This window comes from Mustela putorius, unplaced genomic scaffold (genome assembly GCF_011764305.1).
Source record: "Mustela putorius furo isolate JIRA1106 unplaced genomic scaffold, ASM1176430v1.1 tig00000095_pilon_pilon_pilon, whole genome shotgun sequence".
Taxonomy (NCBI): Eukaryota; Metazoa; Chordata; class Mammalia; order Carnivora; family Mustelidae; genus Mustela; species Mustela putorius.
In genome coordinates, this window is record NW_025421280.1 from 32,342,805 (window position 1) to 32,370,412 (window position 27,608).

Here is a 27,608-nt window from a genome sequence, read left to right on the forward strand (position 1 = left end):
ACAGTGTGGGTGTGCTGATTGCCACTGACTAGCACACTTTAAAATGCTGGCTCCCTGCTGAGCAGAGAGCCAGATGCGGGATTCGATCCCAGGACCCTGGGATCATGACCGGAGCTGAAGGCAGAGGCTTTTAACCCACTGAGCCACCCAGGCGTCCCTAAATAAATCATTTTTTAAAATAAAGAGTTTTCTATGGGAGAAAAAAAAAAAAGAGTTTTCTATGAACCATTCTCCCCTTAATTATAAACCTGGAAGTAAATAAATAAATGCTAAGTTGTAACCCAGCTCATTGATTTCCTGAGTCAATAATGGGCCCCCTGACCCACAGGGTGAAAAACAGCTACACAGCATGTACAAGAAATCTCCAGGGAGTCGTGCCTGGGTGAATCAGTCATTATGCATGTGCCTTTGGCTCAGGTTATGATCCCAGGGTCTTGGGATCCAGCCCTGAATCAGGCTCTCTGCTCAGCAGGGAGTCTGCTTCTCTCTTCCCCTCTACCCCCAAACCCGCTTGCGTGCGTGCACTCTCTCTCTCTCCCTCTCTCTTGCTCTCTTTCTCTCAAATAAATAAAATCTTGTAAAAAAATAAAAATACATATTGCATAGTGTTTTCAAGATTCCAGATAAGTAGCAAATGCATAAAGTTTGGTCTGGTCCTGGAAGAATAAGCTAATTTCAAAATAATTGTTACTCCTGAGAAGGGTGGGGTTAGGAAAGGGGTGGTATTTGTCGGTGGAGGCCTTACTGCCTGTCATTGGAGACTTCCACAGTAGGGGGCAGGTTTTATTAAAAAGAGTTTTTTAAAAAAGGATCTGAAGGTGGGTACCTGAGGGGAGGGGGGTAGATGGGGGTAGAGCGGGGTGGAGGGGTAGAGGGATGGGCAAAATAAGTGAAGGGGGTTGAGAGGTACAAATTTCTAGTAACAAAATAAAGTCACAGGGATGACAAGTACAGCATAGGGAACATAGTCAATAATATTGTAGTAACATTGTATGGTGACAGATGGTGACTACACTTACCGTGGTGAGCATTTTGTAATGTGTGCAATTGTCAAAGCACTACATTGAACACCTGAAACTAACATAATATTGTATGTCAACTACACTTCCATTTAAAAAAAGATCTGAAGCGATCTAGTCAAAGTGTTAATATCTGCTAGCTCTGGGTGATGACATATGTGACTGTACTCATCTGTCCTTGCGAAGTAATTCGTTAACACTGTAAATGACAATGTCTAAAGCACTGCTCTAGGATACACAAGAAACTAACACAAGTCAGGAGAGGAGCTCAGGCGGGGGTCGGGGGGTATAGAAGACAGGTGGGCATATGATTTCTCACTGTAATCCTTTTTGTTGGTTGTATTTTTTTTTTCACTTACAAAGTATAATAAATCTACAGGAAAGTATGCAGCCCACACATACACAGCTTACAGAATAATTATAACTCAGGCCATCCTGTAGCCCAGATCAAGAAATAACATGAGGGACCCCTGGGTGGCTCAGTCGGTTAAGCATCGGCCTTCGGCTCAGGTCATGATCCCAGGATCCTGAAATCAAGCCCCACATTGGGCTATTTGCTCAGGGCAGAGACTGCTTCTCTCCCTACCCCTCCCCCTGCTGGTGCTGGCTTGCCCTCTCTGATAAAATCTTAAAAACCAAACAAACATTTAGTACAGTCCAAAAGCAAACAGAACAGGAATGTCCAGCTCAAGGACCGGTTACCCAGTGACCCTCTCCCCCCACCAACATGACCACTTCTCCAATAGCCCCTCACACCCATTTTGATTTCCAGAGTGATTGCTGCCTTGCCTTTACCCCTAAGGGTTTGCATCCATAACTATACCAGGATTTTTCCACTTTACATAAAAAGGACAATTTGTGTAAACTTTACACAGTGAAAAACATTCCCTCATGAAAAGGAATCCCTTGGGCCCTGCATCCTTTGTTGCAAATGCTGTCCCTGAGGATTACCCACTTTGAGATTACACCCAGATGTCATTTCTACTCTTGTATTCCTGCGCAGTATTCTGTTGGTTGAAACATCAAAATTTAGGTCTCCATTCTGCTGTGAACCGACTCAGGTGCCCGCTGTTTCCAGCTTGGGATTGACATAAATGATATATATGCTGAGGTTATAAATTCTGGACATTCTTCTCCAGGCTTGCTAGTTCACCCGGGGAACCGCAATTCGTGTGTGTGTGTGTGTGTGTGTGTGTGTGAGAGAGAGAGAAAGAGAGAGAGAGAGAGATAAAATATATATAACATAAAACGTACCATTTTCATCATTTTCAATGTACTGTTCAGTGCTATTAAGCACGTCATGCATTTCCAGAACCTTTTCATCTTCTCAAACAGGAACTCTGTCTCCATTAAACGCGAACTCCCATTCTTTGTCTCCTCTGTCCCTGCCAACCACCATTCATTGTACTTTCTGTGTCTATGAATTTGGCTACTCCAAAGTCCTCATATAAGTGGAATCACATGATGTATGTTCTTTTGTGACTGGTTTATTTCACTCAGCATAATGTCTTCCAGGTTCATCCATGTTGCAGCATGAGACAGAATTTCCTTCCTTTTTAAGGCTAAAATCCCGTTCTGAAAAGATACTGTTTAATTGCTGCATTTTGATCAAACATTTTAAATATTGTTAAATATAAAAAATTGAAAGGCAAAAAGTAATAACATGTTCACAATAAAACTTAAAATAAAATTTCTACATATATACCTTAATCGTACTTTTATATTTTAAGTAGAAATTTAAATATTTAAAATTGTCTAGGTACGGTTTTAAACAATTCTTTAAAATAAAAATCTTGAGGGACGCCTGGGTGGCTCAGTTGGTTAAGCGGCTGCCTTCGGCTCAGGTCGTGATCCCAGTGTCCTGGGATCGAGTCCCACATCGGGCTCCTTGCTCGGCAGGGAGCCTGCTTCTCCCTCTGACTCTGCCTGCCACTCTGTCTGCCTGTGCTTGCTCTCCCTCTCTCTCTCTCGGACAAATAAATAAATAAAATCTTAAAAAAAAAAAAAAAAAAAAAAATAAAATAAAATAAAATAAAAATCTTGAGATATTAAAAATAAAATTTAAAAGCATAAAATAAAGCATAAAAAATGAATACTTAATGTTATAAAAAATATTCAGGTTTTAAAATGAAATTTAAATATTTAAACGAACATCTTAAAAAGATTCTAAATATTTAAAATATAAAGTAACTTAAAAATAAAATTTAATATAAAGTAATACGTAGATTAAACTTCAAACTGAGATAATATTTAAAATTTTAAAAAAATAGTTAAAATTCAGACACTTAAATTTTTGAAATAAAAAATCAAATGCTACCTTAAATGTATAAAGTTAAAACTTAGTGAGATTTTAATAAATAACTGCTAAAATAAAAATTTTAATTCTACTTAAAGATGTATAGGACATTTGTTACTCCCTCCTCTCCCCTGCCCGGAACTTAGGCCGCGGGGACGCCCCTCGCCCCGCCCAGGCTGCCTTCGGACCTCGCGCGCAGGCAGTGCTGTGGCCACCCCGGCCGGCCCGCGAGGACCCCGCACAGCCAAGATGGCGGCGCCCGTGTGGCGAACGCGGACCCTGCTAGAGCTGCCGGCGATTCTGGGCCGGGGCTCCCGTGACTACCGGGCGCCTCCGCCCCCGCGCCGCTCGCCAGGGCCCTGGTGGCCGGACCCGGACGACCCGCTGACCCCGCGCTGGCAGCTGGGGCCGCGCTACGCGGCCAAGCAGTTTGCGCGGCACGGCGCCGCCTCCGGGGTGGCCGCCGGTTCGCTGTGGCCGTCGCGGGAGCAGCTGCGCGAACTGGAGGCTGAGGAGCGCGAATGGTTCCCGAGCCTGGCGACCATGCAGGAGTCGCTGCGGGTGCAGCAGCTGGCGGAGGAGCAGAAGCGCCAGGCCAGGTGTGTGCGGTCGGGCAGGCGGGGGTGGTGGGCCGAGGACCTCCTGTGTGCAAGGCCTTGTCCCAGGTGCTGAGCACATAGCAGAGAACAAGATAATTTTAAATGGCGACAGGGAACCATTAGGAAGATAAAACTGAAAAATGTGTGTGCCAGAGAACGACTTTGGTTTGAGACCTCGAACCTCTCCAAGTTGATCCTTAGAGACCTGAATGACTAGACATAGCAACGGGGAGATCCTAGGGAGTGTTCCTGGTAAAAGGTGCAAAGACCCCGAGGTAGGAATATGCTTTAAGGAGCTGCCAGGAGGTCATTGTGGCTGGGGAAGGGTGGTGGGGCCTGGAGTCAAGGGCAGAGGTCAGACTTCAGGAGACAGGTCTGAAGGATTAGACTTGAAGAATACAAGACCAGGAACATCAGGATGGTGTTGCTTCTTGGAGGGCAGGCAAATTGGTGAAGGCCAAGCGTGTTCCTGCTTTTTATTGTTCTCGTCCTCACAGTAGCTCTAAGAGGAAGAGGGCATCACCCTCATTGTAGAGATGAAAAACCAAAGCCTGGGAGTTTGTGGAATCACCCAGGCAGTAAAAGGTGAAGCTAGAATGTGAACCCCAGTCTCCACCCCATCCCAGCTAGATAACTCTGCCATGGGGGCTTTAGATCTTTCAGCTTCACCTTTCTAATCCTTAAAAATGGGACTGTGACTGGGACCTACAAAGTCGTAGGATTGGAGAGAAAGGTCCAATCCATTTCTTGCCTTTACAACAGGGCCTGGCATACAGTAGGCGCTCAGTGATGTCTGCAGGATCAGAGTCTGTGCTGTGGGAGTGGCGATATGGTGTTCAGCTCTCTGGCTAAGGCAGCTCAGTAAAATGCCGAGCTGACGGGGTCTCCTCAGGGTGTTGACTCTCCTGTGCTCAGGGTCACACACAAATTAATTCATCCCTCCTGCCTGTTACTCCACTTGTCTGGGACTTTTCCTGTTTTAATGACCACCATAAGTCTTCCCAGTTTTTCATCGGGGTGGGGGTGCTGTGGGTGGATGGATGCTCCTGGGTGTTGCCATCTTCGTCACTCTACCCTCCCCTGCAGGGAGCAGCTCATTGCAGAGAGAATGGCCAAGATGCCACAGATGATTGAGAACTGGCGGCGGCAGCAGCAGGAGCGCAGGGAAAAGGAGCAGGCCGACAAGGAGCGGCGGGCCCGACTGCAGGCTGAGGCCCAGGAACGCCTGGGCTACCATGTGGACCCGAGGAGTGCCCGCTTCCAGGAGCTGCTGCAGGACCTGGAGAAGCAGCAGCGCAAACGCCTCAAGGAGGAGAAACAAAGACAGAAGAAGGAGGCACGAGCTGCTGCACTGGCTGCTGCTGCGGCCCAAGACTCCGAAGCCTCGGTGGCACCCAGTTCCTGAGCTAGCCTCTCCCAATAAAATCTGCTGCCCGACAGCCCCAGCCCTGGAGAGCTGTGTCTTCTCTCACCATGCCCCTTCCTGGCCCCCGCAAACACTTGGGGCCAGGGACTCCCCCACCCTTCCTGGCTCTGCTCACTCAGGGACTCTAGGCCATGCCGACTAACTGGGGCTTCAGGGGGAGAAAGGGGGATGCAATGGGGAAATAATGGAGGAGCAGATGGCAGAGAAGAAGGAGGCTTCTGTTTACCAACATTAATCTCCAGTAATTAGCCAATTACTAGTGGGGGAAGTGTAGCCAAAACAGACTGTAGTGGTGATGGCGGGGGGTAGGGAGAAACAGCCCTTCCGAGGCTAAGTTGGGGCTGGGGCCCACTGCCTGGGAATGAGATAGCCTCAAGGGGGTGGGAGACACTGGGAGCCCCAATCTGCAGAGGCTGACAGACCACTCTGCCCCTTCTCAGCATAGGCATTATCACCTGTGCCCAACTAGCCCCCAGACCCAGACAAGCTGGAGTAGGAAGCCCCAGTAGGCACACACCACAGGACTGGCTTTTAAAACTTTATTCACTTCAAAACCTTTATCAGAGACACGGTTCTGTCCTGGGGTCAAGGGGGTGGCTTTAACCTCCAGAACAGCTCTGATGTTACTGCCTCCCCAGGCAGGACAAACCAGGCCTCAACCTCTCCAGCAAAGGGATACAGGCCAGAGACCAAGGCCAAACTGGGGAGGGGGTCCTTGGGCCTCTTGAGTTTACCCCAGATGGAAAGGTTGGGGCACTCCAATGGAGGATCAAAGTTTAGGGCTCCAGCTTCCCCTCACCCTGGAAGAAGGGAGGGAGGTCTCAGGGGCTCTTCAGGGGAGGGGGAAGCAAGCAGCCGCCTCTCCATCTGGCTGCAGGGAGCTGGGACAGAGGCCAAGAGGGGCCCATCTGTCGCCTCCAGTCCTGCCAGTTTCTTAGAGCAGGCAGGGCTGGGGCGGGGGATGGGAGACAGCTGTCTGGCCTAGGTCTTCTCAGGCCAAGATGGGAACGGGGGCCACTGGAGGAGGATGGGAAATAGGTTTTTTTTTTTTTTAAGGTTTTTGATTTTTTTCCACTTCTTAAATAAACATGAATATATATATATTTTTTCTTTTATAAAACTTTTGTGGAGTTGGGGGGTGGGGAGGTTGGGGGGGCGGCCTGGCCTCCCTGCATCACTCGTCATCAAAGTTCTGACTCAGGAGGAAGTTGGCAGCCAAGTTCTCGTTTTTTTCGCAAGCAAAGTAGGCCTGGATCACCAGGCTCTCCGGGAAGCCCAGGGCTTTCAACTGCAGGAAGACGGGTGGGTATGAGCAGGGGCTGGGGGCCCTGCCCACCAGGAAGGTCACCCCCCAAGCCAGGCCTCTTACCCTCTCTATAGCTTCTTTCTCCTGTGGTGTCACCTGGATGTAGTTCATCTGCGGGGCCTCCTCACCTATGGCGCCCCCCTCACCCTCCACATCGGAGATGTCTGCCAGCTCCCCGGGGGGCTCATTCAGCATCTGGATGAACTGCTCCTGGTGCCGGCTAATTTGCTGTGGGAGACAGAGGGAAAGGGACTGTGAGCCCCCGCACCTGATGCCCACCAGGGTCCTGATCACCGCCCTGCTTTTTCATCCCCTCAGCACAGATTCAGAGGCGGCCTATTCTGGCCAAAGAGCAACACGATAGTGGATACAGGCCTGTCCCGGTGGAGCTGATGCTCCAGAGGAGGGAGAGAGGCTGTAAGCAAATAAATGGGTCATTATTTACAATGGAAATAGGGGGCCTGGCATACAGTAGGGCCAACACTGGACTCTACAGAAAAAAATCCACAGGGCAGGAAAGAAAGGCCTGTGATCTGCAAGATGGGAAGTTTCCTCCAGATAGAACAGTAAGTGCAAAGGCTTGGAGATTGAAATGCACTTAACAAATCCCAGAAACAGAAGATTATGTGGCAGGAACGAAGGAAACAAACAGCAAAAAAGGGACAAAACAAAGAGATGAAAACAAAGACCCGACCTACTTGCTTCTAGTGTCTTCTAGAATGAAAGGACACCCCAGTGAAAAGAGAAAGACGTGATCTGTGTACATGTCAAAAAGACCTAATTCATCTGGGTGTTGCATACCTGCAGGTTCCGCAACTCTCTACAGTTCTGTTTTGATATATGTCTGACTTTAACTTCACCTCGAAAGGGTTTTTTCAAGAGTCTGGCTCCTGGTGGAGAATGCACTGTGTGGGCGGTGCCCCTCAGGGAGCAGCGGGGAACTGGGCGGGGAGCCGAGATGGCCGCTGTAGGGGCTAAGTGCAGGGCCGGACAGAGTGAGATGTTCTGAGAAGACAGGGGATGGCGGACCCCAGCAGGCACAGGGCTGAGGCTCAAGCCTTCTGGGGATGGGGAGGGCTGGGAGGAGGATCTGCTCTCAAGTCTTAGACGTCTACAAGGCCCTTTCATGTTTGCGTCAAGTCAGCCATCGGTTAAGTGTGGCATTTGGAGGTTCCGGTTGGTTACATCGATTTGGAGGCGTATCACTGCTCAAGATGGTAATATAGGGAACACTAAACAGAAATGAGGATAAAGGCGTTGCAGCCCGTGCCCTGTAACACCTGGAGAAGGTAAGCAGGAGGAGGCAGCAAAAGGGACTGAGTGAAGGAGCAGCAGTAGATGACAGGCCCTAAACCAGGCCTTTACAGATGATCCAGAAAACCCTGTCACCTCCAGGGTCCACTGCCCCTCTGCTTAGGAGCCTTCAAGGGCAGGATGGAACCTTGCTGAGTACCGTGGTCCCAGAGCTAACTGGGACACACCAGTTCTCGATGGTGCCATACAACCTTGTAGGCACTTAGGATGCACTAACTGTATGTGAGGCCAAGCCAGAACAGAAAGACACAGAAGGTAGAGCAAAGGACCCAGAGGCAAACACACACCACACTAGCTGCCACACTGCTCCAGACTCCTGGTATCTTCCTCCGTGAGATGATAAGAACAGCACCCACACCTCGTAAGGTGTTTGAGAAAATTACATGAAACCAGGAGGATCATTAGATCAAGAGCAGCAGGGGGCTGTCACTAGTCCTGATTTCCAAACACAGAGAGGGCTCCTACATACCACACTAGGCGAAGCTAGCTTTCTGGGGCTGTGGTACCCACAGGGGAGTGGAGGTGGTGCCTACCCTGGCTCTCTCCACCCCCAGGGCCGCACCTGCAAAAGCTGAGGATTCTCTTGGCCCAGCTGCTGAAGCAGGGCAGGCAGCAGAGCTGGGTTCTGCTGAATCACCTGCCGCATGTTCTGGAACTAGGGCTGGTCCCGCAGGAACTCCAGGGGGTTCTCTCCTGCTAGCAGAAGAAAGATGTATAATCAGACAGCATGCTGGACTCCCAAAAGCTTGGGGGCCAGTGTGGGGAGGGCGGAGTCTGACACCTTGACAGCAGACACCCAACATACACATCTCCCAGTCCACTTACCTCCTTCTGTGGCTGGCTGCTCCGACACCTGGCTCTCCTGGACAGAACCATGTTCTGGCTCGGGGCTCCCAGGAATTCCCTGTCAGGGGTCCTATTTAGTTCTAATGCACATCAGAACTGCCTCCCTTCTGCATACTCAGCCCTGGCCGAAGACAGGTGAGACCTCGGCCTTGCCCTCCATAGACCCACCCCATCACTCATGTCCAGGCTCCTGCACGAAGCCTTTCCTGGCTGGAACCACAACCCAAAGCCTTCAGAGGGCAGGTTTTGCCTCTCTGACCACCCGTCAGGGCACGTAAGCCCATGTACTCCCTTGAGGCCTCCCCAGGAGGGAGCAGCCCCACCTCACCGTGAGTAGATACTCCACGGCTCGGTGGGGGTTGTTGTAGCTGGCTCTCAGGGCGGCCACGACCCGCTCCCGCTCATAGCCCATGGACATGATCTCTGTCAGCATCGTCTCATACTCAGAACCAGTCACTGTGGAGGGAGCAGCAAGGCCTGGGTCACTAAGGAGGGAGAAGGGTAGCTCCCAGACCCTCCCACACCCACACAAGGCCCAGCTGCTGGCTGGGGCACCCAACTGCTTCTGCCCTGGGGACCACCCACCCACCTAGCGTGGATGCTGCGTCTTCCTCTCGCCCGCTGCTACCTGAAGAGGGAACAGAGCTGCAAATTCAAGAGAGAGAAATCGGACCCTGGCTTCTGGCGGCTTGCCCTCCCCCAGGTTAAGCAGGAACACGTATGTACTGGAATGTGCTGGGAGGACAGGGCCCAAGGTGGGGCTTCTGCTCCCTGGCCTTACCCTGACACGGACTCCGGGGATGTCGTGGGGACTGATTCCTCCGATGGGCTCTTGTCCTCTCTGGCAGTAGGTGGGGGATGGGACATGCCTGAGGCAGGGGCCGGAGGGAAGGATGTGGAGGACTCCGGGGCAGCAGTGGGTGAGGCCTCTGGGGGTACTGAGGTGCCTGGGCTAGTTTTGGCCTGTGACACCCAGAAAAAGGAGCAGGCATCAATTTCCCTATCTAGCCCCAACATCCCATCCCGTCTCAGCCCCGCCCTATTCATAGCTAATCTCTCCCGGGCACACTGGCTCTTTGTCAGCTCCCCAGCTAATTCACCCACCCTCCCAAGCAGCACACTTCACCTACCTTGGTCACCATAACAACCACAAAGTTCTTCTCATCAATGCGATAGTCCCTGATGGGAACGTCATCACTCAGGATCTTGCCAGCATAAATGAGTTTCTGTCCAGCCACAGGGAAGGCATCACGACCCTTCTCAGCTTCTATCTTTTCCTTTAGCACCTTCACCTGGAAGGAGAGGAACACTCATTGCAAACCTCAAGATTCTTTCTTGAGTGGGGAAGGGGGAGGAGGGGAAGAGACCACAAGCCTCAATGGCAGAGAAAGTAAGCTTCGTAGTCAACCATGCCAGATTCCAATTTGTTCGCCTATTCCACCAATCAATGGAGTGTTCACCAAACACTACACACCAGGTGCTACTCTAAGTATTGAGTACATAATATAACACGGAACAAAACTCAGCACAAGTCCCCACTTCCCCAAAAGTAACACTAATGCGAGGAAAAGAGAAAACAAATGACTTCACATAACGTAAAGTATGATGAAAAATAGAGAGGGGCTCCTGAGTGGCTCAGTGAGTTAAGCCTCTGCCTTCAGCTTGAGTCATGGTCTCAGGGTCCTGGGATGGAGCCCTGCATCCAGGGCTCTCTGCTCAGCAGGGAGCTGGCTACCCACACCCCCACTCTCTGCCCACTTGTGATCTGTCAAATAAATAAAATCTTAAAAAAAAAAAAAGAGAGAATAAAAGAGAGGTAAGATTCTTCATTCCACACTGCTGACAGTGCTCAGTGCCAAAAGCATCTTATGGGGATAATACTAAGTGTACAGTATCACTTTTAAAGCCTCACCACTGCATGAACTAGCTATTGATCCCATTTTATGTTTGAGAAACAGAGACACAGAAAGATTAAATAGCTTGCCCAAAGTCAAATAGTTGGGACTAATCGGAAAACGGGAGTGCTTCCATTTCTACAACACGTAGACTTCAGGGTCTCCTTCGTGAGGTAGTTGTTCCAAAAGTGCCAAACACATAGTTAGACGTTCAGTAGGTCTGTTAGCTCCTACACCTCTTTTCAGCTAAAAACCAAATATGAACCCCCGTTCTGCCATCACTTGCTTTATGTGACTGTAGCAAAGTTCCCTAATTCTTAAACTCCCACATCTGTAAAATGGAGTGAAATTGTCAAAATGGCTCAAATAAGTTTGTTTTGCATTTTTAGTAAAATAATACTAAATCGCTCAGCAGGTGGTAAAGAACAAATCGTCAACAAACACAGACGACTGACACTCAGGCCGTTTATTATCATTATCGACACTGCCGTCACCACTCGGGATCTCCTGATCACTACTCCCAAATTCAGCCACCAACGTCCCGAGGAGATGCTGCAAAGCTGGGAACTCGGAGCCCCCGTCCCAGAGAGCGTGGCCCGGCCGGGAATCTGAGCCTGCGGCTCCCGCGACCCGCGAGGGCGCTGACATTGAAGCTGGGGCCTGATGGGTGCCCCGGAGGTGGGGCCTCGTCCGGAGACCGGCCCATAAGTGCCATCAGCACGAGTCGCCGGGGGCTGGGCCGAGAACCAAACGGAGGTTCGGCAAAGTCAGGCAGGCTGGGAGGGGTGGGCAGAATCCCGCCCGCGCCGTCCTCCCCGCCCCTCCTGTCGGGATCCCTTCCTCCCCGCCCCCACTCCCCCACCCCCACCCCCGGCACCCGTCGTTCCCACTCCCGGGCTTCGGTCCAGCTCCCACCGTCTCGTCAGGCTCCATGCGGATTTTGAAGGTCTGCTGCTGCAGCGTTTTGAGCGTGATGGTGACGGCCATGGCGGGGCCGGAGCGACGCGGCGGCCCCGGGATCCTCACACAACATGCAACTCACGCCGCCGCCATCTTAGCGCCCAGCCGCACCGCGAGCCGACCGCTTCCGGGGCAGGCGGTGCGCGCGCCGACCACCAAAACACGTGACCTGCGCGCGCGCCCCCCCCCTTAGCCTTGCTGAGCATGCGCAAAAAAGAGGCCTTTGGCCAGGCATGCGCAGACTAAACTCGGCTCCCGGAGCAGCTTCTCATTCAGCACGCATACGCATCACGTGGCTTCCTGAGTGACGCCATGCCCGTTAGCGGTGACGTCATAGGGCCACAAAATGGCTCCGACAAGCTCCCTTTTCATGTCCTTAGGAGTTTGTTGATTACATTGAACAAAATTTTTCGTGTACTTGTAAATATTTTTATTTCTATTTCATTTTTTTGTTTCCCAAATGAGTTTTGTTCTGGTTTGGCCGCCCTCACAGGAACCCACACTCAGGACTGGAAAGATACTCGAAAGGTCACCAACTAAAAAAATGAAAATTCTAAAAACACTTGTCCGTTGAAGCAGGGACAGGGGGCCAATTTGGGGCCTCATTCATTCCTGAGGGAGAACTGGATTTTGGAATGAACCTGTAGTACTAGCTCCTGGGTGTCCCACCTCTCTGCTGCTCCTCCCCCAACCACTTTGTTCACCCCATTATCCCCAGTCTGACCCCGCAAGTATTTAAGGAAACTGTCACCTTTCCAGGATTCCTTACACTAAAAAGACAGAATCCTATCCGGAGACTTTCCCCGGATGCATCAATTCTGGAGGATACCCAGAGGGGTGGAGCTAGGGCCATTGGACCCAGGTGGGAAGCATGGAGGCGCATCCATGAACAAGGTATTGAAGGATTAGTTGGCCAAAGGCTAAGATCATCTCCCAGTTACTGGGTGGAGGTCTTCCCACCCTCAACTGACCATTACCTGCCTCCAAACCTGCGTTTGGTTTGTTTCCATTCAAGCACTCAAGTCCAAAACAAAGCAGTTACGGGACACCTCACCCATGGCCCAACTGTAGCCAGGTCACGTTGCTTCTTCCCTTCATGGCTTACAGAGTCTAGACATTTCCACCACAGTGGGCCAGGCTGTTTAGCGCTTCTTGCCTCTCTCCCTCAACAAGGGACATAAGCCCCAGACCACCTACTGAACTTCACGGGCAGCCTCCTGGACCCAAAGTGATGAGCTAAGCCTCAGGGGTCCTAGACCTTGTTGGTCTGTCATCTCTGCACCCTCCTTGGGGCCATCTCTTTCCTCTGAGAATTCAAAGACCACTGGTGGTGCTATTTATTTACCATCTCTGTACCTGTATTATAGCTAATGAGTAGTATTAAGAAAATGTTTAAAATGGTCCAATCGTTCTATGTAGTCTTGCTTGTTAAGAGGTATACATGGTTCACTGGGAATGGATGGCATGAAATGGTGCCACAGTGTGGGTTCATAGCCCTGCCCTACTCAAATTCTGGAGCTCAACCTCCTCATCCAACTGAATTGGTACTAGAAACCACCATCACCAGTCTGGTGCAAAAACTCAAGGAGTTAGTATGTAGAGTATTTGTAATGGCACTTCTATCACTATTTTCTCACTGTTTTGAGGTTGTGAGGGGGAAACAGCCCCTTGAACCTTATGGGGACATTCAACCAAAACTTGAGCTGCTGCAAAATGAGCCTTACTCAAGAGTCACCTCCCCCAGAAGGAGACACAGGAGGAAGACACAAAACTTAATTTAATAGAAATTTTGTTTGTAGTTCTTACATTCTCAGTGTGAGCCAAGCTGGAACCCACTGCCCCACCTATAAGTGGCCCAGTCCTGGGAGCAGGGGAAAAAGGGAAGTGGTCAGTGGGGGTCAGAGCTCAGGCCCTAGGAGCCCTGTTCTTCCTCAGTGCTGGGGGCTGGGGATGCCACCCTCTTCTCCTGCCCCCCTCTGGGATCACGAAGGAAAGCAGATGGAAATCTTGGGCCTGGGGCTTCTCTTCCACACTCCCCTGCCCCTTTCAGGTTGGAGGGGAACTAAGGGAACTGGGGAGAGAAGGGGACAGAGGAAGGCAAAGATGTCAATCAAGAAAGAGGAGGATCAGGAATAAGGACTAAAGGAGAATCAAAGACAAAACACCAGTTAAAAAAAAAAAAAAAAAAGAGGGGAGGAAACAAAACCAAAATCCACCCCAAATCAGAACCCGCCTGGAAAAAAAATGAAAGTTCTCCAGTCTCATAGAGACATTATTTGGCGCAGCCGGCTCTGCGGCGGGAGCGCTCAGGCCTCAGTCCAGCCCTGGAGGCAGCGGCATGGCCCCTACAGCTCATCCTTGGCCTGGCCAGCGGCAGCATCTTCCTCTTCCTCTTCCTCCTTGTCATCTTCATCCTCCTCATCCTCATCTTTGTCTTCCTCATCTTCCTTGTCTGCCTCCTCCTCTTCCTTGCGTTTCTTGTCCTCCTCCTCCTCCTTTAGCCTCTGCTCCTCATCCTGCTTGTCCTTCATCTGCTTTTCTGCCGCCTATACACAGACCACATACCTCAGGGCCTCGCCCTCACCCACCAGGCCTGCCTACCCCCCCAAGTCCAGGACCAGACCCTGGGCCCACCTTCGTGACACCCCAGGTCTCGTTTCCAAACTCCTCTGCATATGCTTCATCGTTGGTGATGAGAAAATTGTCAAAGATGGTGCCAGACTTGACCTGGGGGACAGGAGGATGGATGGAGAAGTGGTCAGAGGGGACATCGGATGTCCCTGGCCTTGGACAAGTCCCACCCCAGCACCCTCCATATTCCCATGACAACTACACAATGCCCTTCTGATTTTTTTCATCCATAAAATGGCATTTCTCAGTCTCTTCAAATATTTTTCTAGTACCTACTACATGCCAGGCACCATTCTAAGCATAAAATGTTTATTACTTAAGAAAACTGACAAAAATTTGATCCCTTCAAAATGGAATTTTCTCAAAAATTTTTTTCTCATAGTCACATTCTTTTTTTCTCCCAGTAGGCTCTGTTCCCCATGTTGGACTTGAACTCATGCCTGAGATCAAAAGTTGCATGCTCTACCGAGTCAGACAAGCACCTCTGAAACTAATTTCCTAACGAGATTAACCAATTTCTAGTTGTTAAGGACAGTTAAATTTGTTTGCATAAAGGATCTTAGAAGGGTATCTGGCACATAATAAGCAGAGCCTCAAAGTGGCTGCTGTGAGAACTCCGTAACAACAGACCAGGAAATTCTTCAGGAAAAGCACCACTTTGGGCTCAGATCTGCCCGAGGTTGAATGTTACCATCCCTTTCCTCCTGGATGACCCTGAACATTTAAATACTTCAGGAATCCCTTATGTGTCTCACCTGCCAGAGATCTAAGCCCAGAACAGCAAAGTTTTCATAGGCATAGATGTTGCTATCAGGAGAGTACTCAGGGTTGTCAATCTCTGGGTGGATCCAAGTGCCCTTGTAATCTGGGTTGTCAATCTGCCGGGGCTTCCACTCGCCCTGCGGAAGGGGAAAAGGGAACCAGTGGTTGAGTGATGGTCGGTGTGCTACCCACTGTGCACCCCCACCCTGCTCAGAGCCCCAGGTCACCTTGTACTCGGGGTTCTGAATCACAGGTGGTTCCCACTCTCCATCCATTTCTTCATCCCAGTCCTCTGGCTTTTTAGCATCAGGGTCAGGGATGTGCTCGGGCTTATCCCAGTCCTGAGGATACATAAAAAAGTCAGTCAACCCAGCTGTCCTCTGCACCCTCCACATGGGGAGCCTCTGCCCAAGCACCAACCTCAGGCTTGGAGTCTGTGGGGTCATCAATCTTGGCCCGCTCATCCCAGTCTTCAGGCTTTGAAGCATCGGGATCCTTTATCTTCTTGGGAGGGAGGAAGTCCCAATCATCCTCCAAGGAGCCTGATTCCACCTGGCTGTTGTCAATCTTCACCTCATAGGTATTATCCGGCCGTACAATCAGGGTATACAGGTGTGTGAATTCATCATCCTGAAGAGGGGGGGGAGATGAGTGGCCCCGCCCACCATGCTGGCCTGAAACTCCCCTATCGCCATTTGTCACCACCCCCAGTCACACCTTGCAACGGATGTCCTTGTTGATCAGGACGTTCTTGCCCTTGTAGTTGAAGATGACGTGAACTTTCTTGGTGCCGGGGCCACAGATATCGGGGCCTAGGTGGAAAGTGGGTGCAGTCAGAGCAAGAAGATGCCTGCCATTGCAAAGCTCCCCTTTACAAAGGAAGACTTGCTTCTTAAGTTCAGGTCTGTGAAGGGTCACAGGACAGGAATCAGACCCTCACTGGTACTAAGGAGTAAATGTGTGGCCTTTTAAAAAGGAAAAGAAAAGAAAAAACCAAAACAAAACAACAAAAAAATCAAAAACCGGCTCTTAATGAATTTAATGCCCTTACTTGTAACATCAGGAAACAGCTACAAAAAATCCCCATACACTACCAGTTTCAGACCAACAACAACAATGCAACATTCTCAGCCTCCTTTCCAAAAACAAGCCTTAACTACGTAAGTACTTCTCATGTTCTCAAAACTACCTGTCGGGGGCTTTAAAGAACCCATGAGATTTCAGTCTCCCTTTAACGAATCAAAGGTCAGGACCAGGGTGGGGCCCCTTACCGAACATGATGTTGTATTCAGAGTCTCCGTGCATGTCAGTCTGGTCCAGACCATCTGGAAAAAGCTTCACGTAACCGCCCCCACAGTCGATGTTCTGCTCGTGTTTCACGGTGAACTGCACCACCAGTGTCTGGCCCTTGTTGCTGAAGGGCTCAAATCTGGCCGACAAAGCGTAAAAGCGGGCATCCTGGCTCGTCTGCAGCCCTAGCAGGAGACCATAGTGAGGTCATGGCTCAGTCCCAACCTCCCCGGACCCTAAGCATTGGAGACACAGAGGGCTGCCCCTTCCTCCCCCTGCCCTGCTCATGGGGGATTAACCAGGCTGTGAAGTGCAGGGCTTCCTCCAGGAAGTCCTCCTGAATCCGAACCCCCACCAGCCCAAGGATCTTACCTTTATCCTTCTCCTGGTCACCGTAGAACTTGCCGGAACTGAGGACAAATTTACCAAAATCTGACTTGTGTTTGGATTCGATCCAGCGGTTGGTCCACCCGTCTAGGGGATCAAAGGGGCAGGTCAGTGGGGCCCTACTGATCTCTTCCCGCTAAATATCTCCCAGTAGCCTCAAACACTGGGAAACAGACACCCCTTGACTGACCCCACCCCAACCTCTGGTTTGACACTTCAATGGCTTAAAGGCTTCTCCAGCAAATCCTAACTCCCGCCGCGGGAGTCTGCAGCACCCTCGACGCTCCCCAGGGACATGGAAGGGAGGCTCGCCGGCGGCTCTCGTACCCGGAGCCCACCGTATTGGTCCTCTAAGCAGTAATTACACGGAAACAACGCAAATCTAGGCTGACCGGCCGCCCTCGACGTCCGGCCGGCCTCGAGTCGGGACCAGGCCTTACCTCCGTCCAGAAACTGCTCCTTAAAGTAGATGGCGGGTTCGGCAGCGGCCAGGCCAAGGAGGCCGAGCAGCAGCGGTACGGGTAGCAGCATGGCGGGCCGAGGGGGCGGCGGCGCGCGGGCCCTTTAAATCTCTCCTCTGGCGGCGGCTCTGCAGTAGGGACAGACGCTGCCGCCGGCCGCGAGCTTTTATACCCTACCGCCCCTCAAACCAACCTGGCCCGGCCTCTTGTCCCGCCCTCCGCGCCTTATTATTGGTCTTTGGATACGGCCCTGGCTTTCCATTGGACTCTTGTCGTCTGAGCAAGTTAGGGTGTGCCTCGGAACGCAGGGTTCCCAGATGGCCGATTTCTATTGGCCACACAACTGGCCAATGAAGGTCGACCACGCGTTGTGGGGGCCGCCCACCGGTGTGGTGGGGGCCTCGAGCCCCTTCTGCCCAGGTCATGTGACCAGACCTCGACCCAACCCCGCCCTAGCCCGCGCGCTTAGCTCCGGGTCTGGGCGTTTAAAGAACGCGCGCTGGTGCCCGTGTCACCGCGCGGGACCTGGATCCTGCCCGAGCTCGCTCTCTTTCATCCCTCTGCGGGGAGCTGTGGGCACGTTTTTCCTAACCACTTTCTACTCTGAAGCTGGGAAGCCCCCACTCGGACGCGCTCGCTCTAGCTCTCCCCCGCCCCTGGCTAAGATGGGGCAAAGGGCACCGGAGCTTAGAGGCTGGGGACCTGGGTCCCTAACTTCACCCCAGTGCCACAGTCTGCAGGCTAGCAAGTAAAGTGCCAGCTCTCTCCTCTCTGCTCCCTCGTCTTCTCTAGTGCCCTGACAGCCTGTCAGACTGCTGCTCTGTGACTGGGACGAGTCACCTAGCCTCTGAAGTCACAGGAGCCTCTAAGAGGATAGGAGGAGCAACCTCAGCCAGGTGCCGCCCTATAGAATCGCTTTCAAAGCTGTTAGGGTTGTCTTGGGACAGAGAAGGAAGGTTAGAAGATGTAACTATTGGCCGTGGCTCCCAGAGTTTGATAGGGTTGTTCCTCTAATCGCAGCCTCTCCTTTAAACCCTCCCTCAGCCGGTAAAGGGGTCGCTGCCTGTGGTCTCCCACAAACGGCCTGGCTTTTGCAACTAAACGGCTAAAGAGGAGAGGAGAGGGGTTCCGTTGGGGAAGAAAAAAAAATGAGACAGATGGTGGGGAAGATAAAGTCCAAAGGAGATGGGCAGGACCCCTGAGTCTAGAGTGTTCTGAAGCCAGAGGCACGTGACTGACAGTGACTGACACTGTCTCCCTGCCCCCAAGCTGCAGGAAGCAGGAAGGAGGTCTGGGGGTTTCCCAAACTCTGAGCAACAGTCCTGGACCTTGGAACATAGAAGTGGACTGCGGAAGGGGGGAATCCTAACAAAAGACTGGGGAAGGAGTCCTTCCGTGATAGTGGTGGAGACTCAGAAAGAGGAGGAATTGGGAATCTTGGAGAAGTTGGGTTTCTGCAGGCATGTCCAGTATCACCCAACCTGCACCCCCTCATGAGGATCCCCATTTGGGATGATCATTCCTGGCCTGCCAGTGACCCTCCCACCTTCCCTCCCTTCCACCGTATGTCATGCACACATGAGTTTGGTGCTTCCTGCTTGAGAGTAGACCCTGTGACTGTCTTATTCACTTCACCATCCCTCAGTGTCTCTTGCAACACCTGGCACAAAAGAGACTTTAAACCTACTTGCTGTGTGACGGAAAGAAGGAAAGACTCTTGGAAGAATTAAATGTACAAAAACAAGGGAAGTGCTTTGAAGCTGAGGAGGGACTTGGAGATCCACATACTGAATTTTTATCAGGACTTCACTGTGGGGTCAGGATTGGGTGATCAGGCTCACATAGTAATAGTGATGGTAAAACCATCACAGTAAAGTAAAGGTGTTCTTCTTATGATAGTGCTTGTCACATGGTCCACACTCAATTTAGTATCAGCAGTATGAGTACATGTGTGAGCAGTATTTCACTTAAATCTGTGATATAAGCCCATAACCTCATCTCTATCCAGGAAAGGAAATGGGCACAGAAAGACTAAGCAACTTGGCTGAGTGGTATAAATGGAATTAGAATCTACTCGCACTAATCTCCACTGGCCACCTGTAACTATCAAACCATTTGAAATGTAGGTGGTTCCCAACTGAGATGTGCCTTAGGTATAAAACACACACCGGATTTTAGAGACTTACTATGAAAAAAGAACATAAAATATTCCATTAGTAATTTTATAGTATTGAAATGATAATTTGGACAAGTTTGGTAGATTTTTCAGATTAATTTCATCCACTTTGTTTTTAACACTGCCACTAGAAAATTTAAAATTAGATTTGCATCTTGCATTATATTTCTAGAGGCCAGTACTGATTAGGGTATCCATTATTGCCCTGACATTGATCTTCTCAAATGAGCATACACTGACTGGAATGCCATCTGAAGTGTTTATAGTTTCCGACACCATCTCTACCAACTGCTTGTGGAATCGTGGGGAAGTCGTATCACCCTCTGAGCCACCATTTTCACAACTGTGAAAGGGGGGTTATATTAATATCTATGTCAAAGTTTTGGGGAAAATGAAATAACACACCCAAAGCACTGGGCAGAGGACATGAGATGTCTCTACAGGTTAGCTGCTATCTTGACTATAACTATTATTAGGTGAGACCCTCTCTCCTTTAGAAATAGGGATGGTCTCTGTCTACCTACCCTCCTTTTAAAAACTTAAAAGTCAGTGATATCAGAGGAATGACTGTCTCTGGAGCCACCACCTACAATCTTCCTGCAGACCAAGAGAGAATCCTACAAGGGCAGAGGGCTCCTAAAGTCAGAGAGAGGGAAGTCCAAGGTCACGCCGCGTGCTGGAAGTGTGGCTGGGTGAAACTGAAAACAACGCTGCGGTTCTGTCCTTGAGGTCTTCAATTTGGCCTCCCTGATCAACCAGACACTACCAGTCTAGCTAGGGCGGAGGCGGGCACTAAGTCTCTCCCACCCTCTAGGGTTCAGTTGCCGCACTGAAGATGGCGGCGTCCTGAGCCTGGCCACAGTCCGCCACACTCAAGATGGCGATACACTCCCGGCGCCGGTTCCGGTTCCGGTTGTTCAGGCCCCGTCCGGGACACGCCGAGCACGCTGGCAGCAGCCATGGCGGACGGCCCAGTGGCGGAGGTGCTGCTCCGGCAGCTAGAGGCGGCCGATGGCGGCCTGGACAGCGCGGAGCTGGCAGCTAAGCTGGGCGTGGACCACCAGGTCGTAGTGGGCGCCGTGAAGAGCTTGCAAGCGCTGGGCGAGGTGAGTCGTGCGGGTGATGCCGGGCCTCCTCGCTTTTGCGCCTGAAGGCCCTGTCTGCAGAAGAATCCTTCGGGAGTTCTGCCTGCGCGCCGCAGGCAACAAGTGAGAGCCCAGAAGCACTGACGTTGTGCACTAGTAAATGCCCATTGAGACGTGGTAGGCGTTAGGGAGTGCACGATGGTGGAAAAGGAGCCGCGGTCGCTGCCCCTCACGGAGGTTGCCGTCTAATGAGGGAGACGCTCAGGTGACTCTCAGAGCGATGGAGGAAGTACAGGGAACCCAGAGGTGACAACTGGCCCTGGCTTGGGAGTCCAGGAGAATATCCCCGTGGAGGTGATGGCTGAGTCAGGCCTCTGCACTGAGGAGGAAAGCTCCAGGGATCAATGGCAGGGATGGGAAATAGATGTAGAAAGGCCTTAGTAGAGGCAAGATTTGCAAAGCCTTGTAGGTCTTTATCTCCTGGGGGTACTGGAGAACCATGGCAGGAGCTGGAGCCAGTCAGATGTGTGTCCTATCTGCATCTCTCTGAGGAAGGATTGGCAGGGGCAGGACTGGTGGTGAGGGGAGGAAGGCAGAGGCTGGCACCTCCCCAAGCTAGAGGGCATGGTGTCTGGTTTTAGGGAGGCAGGTGGAATGGAGAGAGGATTCAGGAGAGGGAGCGAAAGGAGATCCATGGCAAGGCAGGAAGAGCATGGATGAAGCCCAGCCTTTTTGACTCGGACAAGTAAAAAAAGGGATAAAGTCATAGGAGGAAGATTTGGAGAGGCCCGTGGGCCACCTAGGAGGCTGGATCCTTGGGGCTACAAATCAGAAAACATAACTGAGCTGCATATTCATCAAGCTCATGTTCTGTGCCCCACGTTGGTCTTGGCGTTATTTATCATCTAGTTCTTGTCATTACCCAAGGATAGTAGTACTGATCTCTCCATTTTACAGACTGGACACCTGAGCACTGGTCAGTAACTTGATCAGTGTCACTGGAAGGAACAGGCAAACCTGGATTTGAAATTAACCGTTCAGGGGCGCCTGGGTGGCTCAGTCGTTAAGCGTCTGCCTTCGCCTCGGATCATGATCCCAGGGTCCTGGGGTTGAGTCCCACATCGGGTTCCCTGCTCTGCTGGAGGCCTGCTTCTCCCTCTCCCATTCCCTCTGCTTGTGTTCCATCTCTCGTTGTGTCTCTCTCTCTGTTAAACAAATAAATAAAATCTTTAAAAAAAAAAAAATTAAGCGTTCAGGGTCTAGAGCCTGAGGTCATCAGTGCAGAGGGCAGGTGTGTGGAGCCTCAGTACCTTGATTAATGTGAAATTGACTTGTGTTGGTCCCAGAAGGTTAAATAGTGGCTGTTTATCATGTCTCAGTCTAACACAGTGATGGTAACAAAACATTCTAGGTCCTTCCCATAGGTTAATTCAGTAGATGGGGTAGAACCCATCATACCTTTCTCTTGCTGGTAAGAAAATTAGCTCAGGGAAGTTAAGCAACTTTACCAAGGTCACACAGGGAGTGAGGAGCAGAGCTGGGAATTAGAGTGGAGAGGGAGTTGGGTCGTGTGGGCTCCACCTAGCCTTGCTCCTCTGCGCTGGATCTGAACCCATCCTCATCATGGAGCCTTGCATTTCTGTGTGTAATGTGGACCTGGGGGCCTTTTTCTGACACTCTGGGCACTGAAATGGCCAACATGTTAAATGTGGAGATAAATCAGTTCACCTGGGGGTGAACTGGGGCCTTAAAAATCTTTCTGAGATTCAAAAGTAATAGAACTGATTTTCTAGTAGATACCATTCTTAATATTTTACTTTTTCCTGAGAGGCGTGCGCCGTCTCTGTCATTATCTTCGTGTCACAGAAGGAAAACGGAGGTTCAGCAAGGGGTGCTCACTCTGCTGGAATGTGGTGCCACTCAGTTGTGAAGCTGTCTTCAGGCACTGTGCAACCCAGGTGCTGTGGTGAGGGCGTGCCTGGCTCTGAACCCTGTCTCTGTGGGTCTTCACTCTGCCATTTCCCTGCAGGTCATTGAGGCTGAGCTGCGCTCCACCAAGCGCTGGGAGCTTACTGCCGAGGGCGAGGAGATCGCCCGGGAGGGCAGCCATGAGGCCCGGGTGTTTCACAGCATCCCCCAGGAGGGCCTGGCCCAGAGTGAGCTCATGGTAAGGTCCTAAGAGCGAGGCCTAGGGAAGTGATGGGGTGAGGTGGCCCTCGTGCCCCATTCACTGTGGCTTTGCTCCCCCAGCGGCTGCCCAGCGGCAAGGTGGGCTTCAGCAAGGCCATGTCCAACAAGTGGATCCGCGTGGACAAGAGTGCAGCTGACGGGCCCCGGGTGTTCCGAGTGGTGAGTCCCTGCGTGCAGGGGGGCAGACGGGCAGGTGGGCCCCTGGCCTTCTCAGTCTCTCACACCCATCATCACGGCAGGTGGACAGTGTGGACGACGAGGTGCAGCGGCGGCTCCAGCTGGTCCAGGGCGGGCAGGCTGAGAAGCTGGGTGAGAAGGAGAGGAGTGAGCTCAAGAAGAGGAAGCTGCTGACTGAAGTGTGAGTGGGTGCCCCCTCCCTTCCATCCCGTGTCACCTACTTGGTCCTGGGGATTGGTGGGGGACGGAGTCACCATGCCCAGACTGGGCCACAGTGCTCTCAGTGTCCTCCCAGCTCTGCTTTACCACGTGGTTGTCAAGAATTTGTGCCAGGCTCATGCCACCTCAGGGCCTTTGCTTATGCCATGACTTCTGCCGAGAATGGTCTTCCCTTAAGCCAGGCTTGGTCATCAAACCTCTGCCATCCTGACACCCCTGTCTCCCTTTGAGTTCCATAAAAGTTCCTCACTTCTACTTTCCATACCAGTGCCATGTTTCCTTCCGTTACAGCTCTGATTCCAGGGTCCGGAATTTATTGACTGCCATCCTAGACAGGCCTAGGGCTCTGCTCTCCCAGGGCTGATGTACCCTTTGAGATATCGAGTGGCATAGCATTTGTGGGGACACAGGCTGGAGGAGAGCTGCCTGATCCTGGTCCTGGCTCTGGCACTTATTAGTTGTGTGACCTTGGTCAAGTCACCTGATCTTTCTGGCCCTCCGTTTCCTCTTCTGTAAAATGGCCTCTTTTTCACAAGGTAGTGGGATGACTTCAGTGGAGTCGAACATGCCAGCACAGAATAAACGCTCAAGAGTTGTACCTGTTACTCTTGCTCAGCTGTATGCTCAGTACTTTGAGTAGACCCTCGCACATAGTAGATTCTCATTAAGTATTTGTTGAGTGAGTAAGTGAGCGACAGACCGATGTAGGTGTGGGCTGAGTAAGAGGATCTCGGGTGATGATGAATGTCAAGAGAAAAATAAAACAGTGAGGTGGTGGTTGGTGTTGGGGTCAGCACCAGCTGGGAGATCTAAGGAAGCCTCCCAAAGGAGGTGACAGTGGCGTCCCCTCCTCCTCTCTGGCCGCAGGACCCTGAAGACCTATTGGGTGAGCAAAGGCAATGCCTTCAGCACCAGCATCTCCAAGCAGGAGACAGAGCTGAGCCCAGAGATGATCTCCAGGTAGGTGACCCCAGGAACTGAGGCAGGTCGGAGAGGGAGGACAGCACTCACCAGACCCACGTACCTTGCATGCCTCAACAGTGGCTCCTGGCGGGACCGACCCTTCAAGCCATACAACTTCTTGGCCCATGGCGTCCTCCCCGACGGTGGCCACTTGCATCCTCTGCTCAAGGTCCGCACGCAGTTCCGACAGATCTTCCTGGAGATGGGGTGAGCACGGGGCCAGGGGTGGGGCCAGGGGCGGCCCGGCCACTGGGCACAGGCAGGGCAGTCAGGTCACATCTCCCTCCAGGTTCACAGAGATGCCGACTGACAACTTCATTGAGAGCTCTTTCTGGAACTTTGATGCCCTTTTCCAGCCCCAGCAGCACCCAGCGCGTGACCAACATGACACCTTCTTCCTCCGAGGTGGGTGGAAGTGGCCACGCCATCAGAGGCACCAGGCCCGGGGAAGAGCTTTCCAGAGTGGCGTACTCATTTTACAGAATAAACTCTATCCTTGGCGTGGCCAGCTGGGGCGGTGTGAGCTGGTCCCAGTGACTTCCTCCCACGTCCCCTCCTGCCCAGTTCATGGCTCCTGCCTGCTCTGCTGGGCAGTTCTCTGCTGACGGGGGTCACATCATAGAGGTGCCAGCTTGACATGCCCTGTCCCCCTGAATTCTAAAAGTCTCTCATTTCTAGTCTACTAAGTTCTCACCGTACACCAGTCTCTGTTCTGATTCTCCTGCCAACTGTAGGAGGTAGCAGTGTTGGCTCTCTTTTACGAAGGAGGAATCTGGGCTTAGGGAAGGAACATCACTTGCCCACAGTCATACAGGTTAAACGTGGTGGAGCTGGGATTTGATCTCAAGCTTTTTGGGTGCGCCAAAATCAATGTTTCTGGAAAGGGTTCTTAAGAATTCACACATTCATGCAACAAATGTTTGCCAAGCCCCTCCTGTGTGCCAAGGTCTGTGTTAAACATCTGGGTTATAGCTATGAATGAAACATGAAGTTCTTGCCCTGGTGAGACCTGTGTCCTGGTGGGATAGATACTTACTAAATCCTGAGTGGTACGTAAGTGCAGTAATACAAGATGGCAGTAAACACAGTGGAAACTGGCGTGAAGGGGTCAGGGCTGTCAGCTTAAAATGAAGTCTTTGTTTAAGTAAAAGCCAAAGGAGATAAGGGAGAGAACCATATATGGGAAGGAAAGTTCAAGAGGGAAAGGCCTATGCAAAGGTCCTGAGGCTGAAATGTGGCTGGTATGCTCACAGATCAGCTGGGAGGCCCTGTGACTGGAGGGAATGAACAACTAGAAAGTGGCAGTGACAGGACAGGATAGCCAAAGAGAGAGCTTTGTCCCACCTCCCACCCCCACACCCCAGGAAATGGGAAGGTTCTGGGCAGAGGTGGGGATGAGACTGACTTGGGTGTTCCTGGCACCCTCTGGCTGCTGTGAGTGGCAAGGATGGAAGCTGCACATGTTGCTGTCTGTCCTCTGTGCAGTGGCTGTTTGAGAAATGCTCCTTGACTGACCAGATGATGCTCTGTCCTGCCCAGATCCAGCTGAAGCCCTGCAGCTCCCAATGGACTACGTCCATCGGGTCAAGCGGACCCACTCTCAGGGTGGCTACGGCTCACAGGGGTGAGACAGGACCAAGACTTCAGGGTGTCGGTGTCGGGGACAAGGTTTGGGGGGTCTGAGTGCCACAATGCAGACTTCCCATTTGTCCTCCTGAAGGTACAAATACACGTGGAAACTGGAGGAGGCCCGGAAAAACCTGCTGCGCACGCACACCACTTCGGCCAGCGCCCGTGCCCTCTACCGCTTGGCCCAGAAGGTGCAGCTCATCCTGGGCAGTGGGGGAGGCGGGGGGCTGTCCTATCAACCTTCTGACCTCCTCCCGGGCCCGGCCTGCCTGTCACCCGCAGAAGCCCTTTGCGCCGGCCAAGTACTTCTCCATCGATCGTGTGTTCCGAAATGAAACCCTAGACGCCACACACCTAGCCGAGTTCCACCAGATCGAGGGCGTGGTGGCTGACCATGGCCTCACCCTAGGCCACCTCATGGGCGTCCTGCGGGAGTTCTTCACCAAGCTGGGTAGGCAGGCAGGCTGTGGTGGGCGGTGGCAGGGGAGCCATGGGAAGATCCCATGCTGCCAAGCTTACCCCCCAGCCCTCTGCTCCCCCGTCTCCCCCGCCCAGGTATCACCCAACTGCGCTTCAAGCCGGCCTACAACCCTTACACGGAGCCCAGCATGGAGGTGTTCAGCTACCATCAAGGTCAGGAGGGATCCTGATACTGAGGTGGGGAGGGATTTCTCAGGCTGCCCACAGCTCAGCCTGGGTCCCTGTCACTGCCAAGCCCACTGCCAAGATCACTGCCAGAGCCAGCGTCATCCATACAACCTGCCGTTCTTTCTCCCACCCCTATAGGCCTGAAGAAGTGGGTGGAAGTCGGGAATTCTGGGCTCTTCCGCCCTGAGATGCTGCTGCCCATGGGGCTCCCCGAAAATGTGTCAGTCATTGCTTGGGGCCTCTCCCTGGAGCGGTGAGTGCCTAAACCACTCAGGGTGTCTGGCTGCCACACAGGTGCCTTGCGGGGCCTGGGGACCTGCAGACTTCGGCCCCATCCGTTTGTTACTCATTCGACAAGCCTTTAGTGAGTGGCTGCTGTGTGCTTGGTCCTATACTAGGAGTAGGACAGCACACATCCCTGCCTCTGCAAAGCTGGGCTTGTAGTGCAGTGAGAAAGGCGGCAGTTAGCAAGATAAATACGTAAATTGAACAAATAAAGCTCAGAGTGTGTCTGAAGCCAGCATGTGCTGTCGAGAGAACACAGTAGGGAAGGCTAAGCAGACAGGGTTGTCAGAGAAGGCTCCAAAGAGGAGGCAGTATCCGAACAAAGACCAGAGGCAGGTGAAAGGGTAAGCTGGGGGTACATCTGGGGAAGAGTGTTCCAGGCAGTTGGAACAGCCAGTGCAAAGACCCAGAGGCAGGAATGTATGTGTTATATTTGGAGATCATTGAGGAGGCCAGTGTAGCCAGAGGGAGGGAGGAGGTAGAGGAGGGTGAGGAAGAGACCGGATAGATGACTCAGGGCCTTGAGAGTCTTGGGAACAGCATGGGCTTTTAAGGAGGTGGGAACCATCAGAGAGAGCCTGATCAGAGGAGATCATGACCTGATATTGCGTTAAAACTGTTTTCTTACCTTCCTCCCCACCCCAAGCCCAACAATGATCAAATACAGCATCAACAATATCCGGGAGCTGGTGGGCCACAAGGTGAACCTGCAGATGGTGTATGACAGTCCCCTGTGCCGCCTGGATGCTGAACCGGGGCCCCCACGGACACAGGGCGCCGCGTGACATGGGCCACCCTGGATAGCCTTCCTTTCCCTGAGCCCCAGCTGTCCAGCCCCGTAGCATCCCTGCCAGAGACCTCCTTGTATTTATAAGGCCTCTGTGAGGCCATCCACCCCCCACTCCCACCCCTGGTATCTCCTCTTCGGCACCTGCCGCAAGGGAGCAGGTAGCAGGTTCGACCTAGAAAGGTGGGCCCTAGGGAGCCCTGCAGGCCATCCGCTGGCTAATAAACTGGGCAGTTGTCCTCATATGATGCCTTTCC

The 27,608-nt window shown here is 52.0% G+C and overlaps 4 protein-coding genes across 4 annotated transcripts; 2 read left to right on the forward strand and 2 right to left on the reverse strand.

Annotated features, from left to right (window-relative positions):
- Nucleotides 1-3,516: 3,516 nt before the first annotated feature.
- On the forward strand, nucleotides 3,517-5,359 carry GADD45GIP1 (GADD45G interacting protein 1). The gene is made up of 2 exons (XM_004748319.3): nucleotides 3,517-3,914; nucleotides 5,001-5,359. Exons 1-2 carry the CDS (start codon nucleotides 3,565-3,567, stop codon nucleotides 5,317-5,319), a joined length of 669 nt encoding a protein of 222 aa, XP_004748376.1. The 5' UTR covers nucleotides 3,517-3,564; the 3' UTR covers nucleotides 5,320-5,359.
- A 506-nt stretch (nucleotides 5,360-5,865) lies between these two features.
- Nucleotides 5,866-11,804, reverse strand: RAD23A (RAD23 homolog A, nucleotide excision repair protein). Its single transcript, XM_004748321.3, is given in 9 exon segments — nucleotides 5,866-6,628; nucleotides 6,710-6,874; nucleotides 8,523-8,656; nucleotides 8,786-8,864; nucleotides 9,135-9,262; nucleotides 9,396-9,451; nucleotides 9,588-9,769; nucleotides 9,937-10,098; nucleotides 11,617-11,804. Coding segments are annotated over 9 exon segments (1,092 nt in total). The 5' UTR covers nucleotides 11,689-11,804; the 3' UTR covers nucleotides 5,866-6,514.
- A 1,616-nt stretch (nucleotides 11,805-13,420) lies between these two features.
- On the reverse strand, nucleotides 13,421-17,351 carry CALR (calreticulin). Its single transcript, XM_004748325.1, has 9 exons — nucleotides 17,172-17,351; nucleotides 16,717-16,818; nucleotides 16,326-16,529; nucleotides 15,772-15,866; nucleotides 15,475-15,684; nucleotides 15,282-15,395; nucleotides 15,048-15,191; nucleotides 14,296-14,388; nucleotides 13,421-14,207 (listed from the first exon to the last, which is right to left on the reverse strand). The coding sequence occupies exons 1-9, from the start codon at nucleotides 17,260-17,262 to the stop codon at nucleotides 14,007-14,009; spliced, it is 1,254 nt and encodes a 417-aa protein (XP_004748382.1). The 5' UTR covers nucleotides 17,263-17,351; the 3' UTR covers nucleotides 13,421-14,006.
- Nucleotides 17,352-20,284: 2,933 nt separating this feature from the next.
- Nucleotides 20,285-27,594, forward strand: FARSA (phenylalanyl-tRNA synthetase subunit alpha). The gene is made up of 13 exons (XM_004748335.3): nucleotides 20,285-20,474; nucleotides 22,483-22,620; nucleotides 22,704-22,802; nucleotides 22,883-23,001; nucleotides 23,907-23,999; nucleotides 24,081-24,209; nucleotides 24,292-24,407; nucleotides 25,542-25,626; nucleotides 25,723-25,822; nucleotides 25,914-26,082; nucleotides 26,187-26,264; nucleotides 26,418-26,532; nucleotides 27,211-27,594. The coding sequence occupies exons 1-13, from the start codon at nucleotides 20,328-20,330 to the stop codon at nucleotides 27,347-27,349; spliced, it is 1,527 nt and encodes a 508-aa protein (XP_004748392.1). The 5' UTR covers nucleotides 20,285-20,327; the 3' UTR covers nucleotides 27,350-27,594.
- Nucleotides 27,595-27,608: the final 14 nt, after the last annotated feature.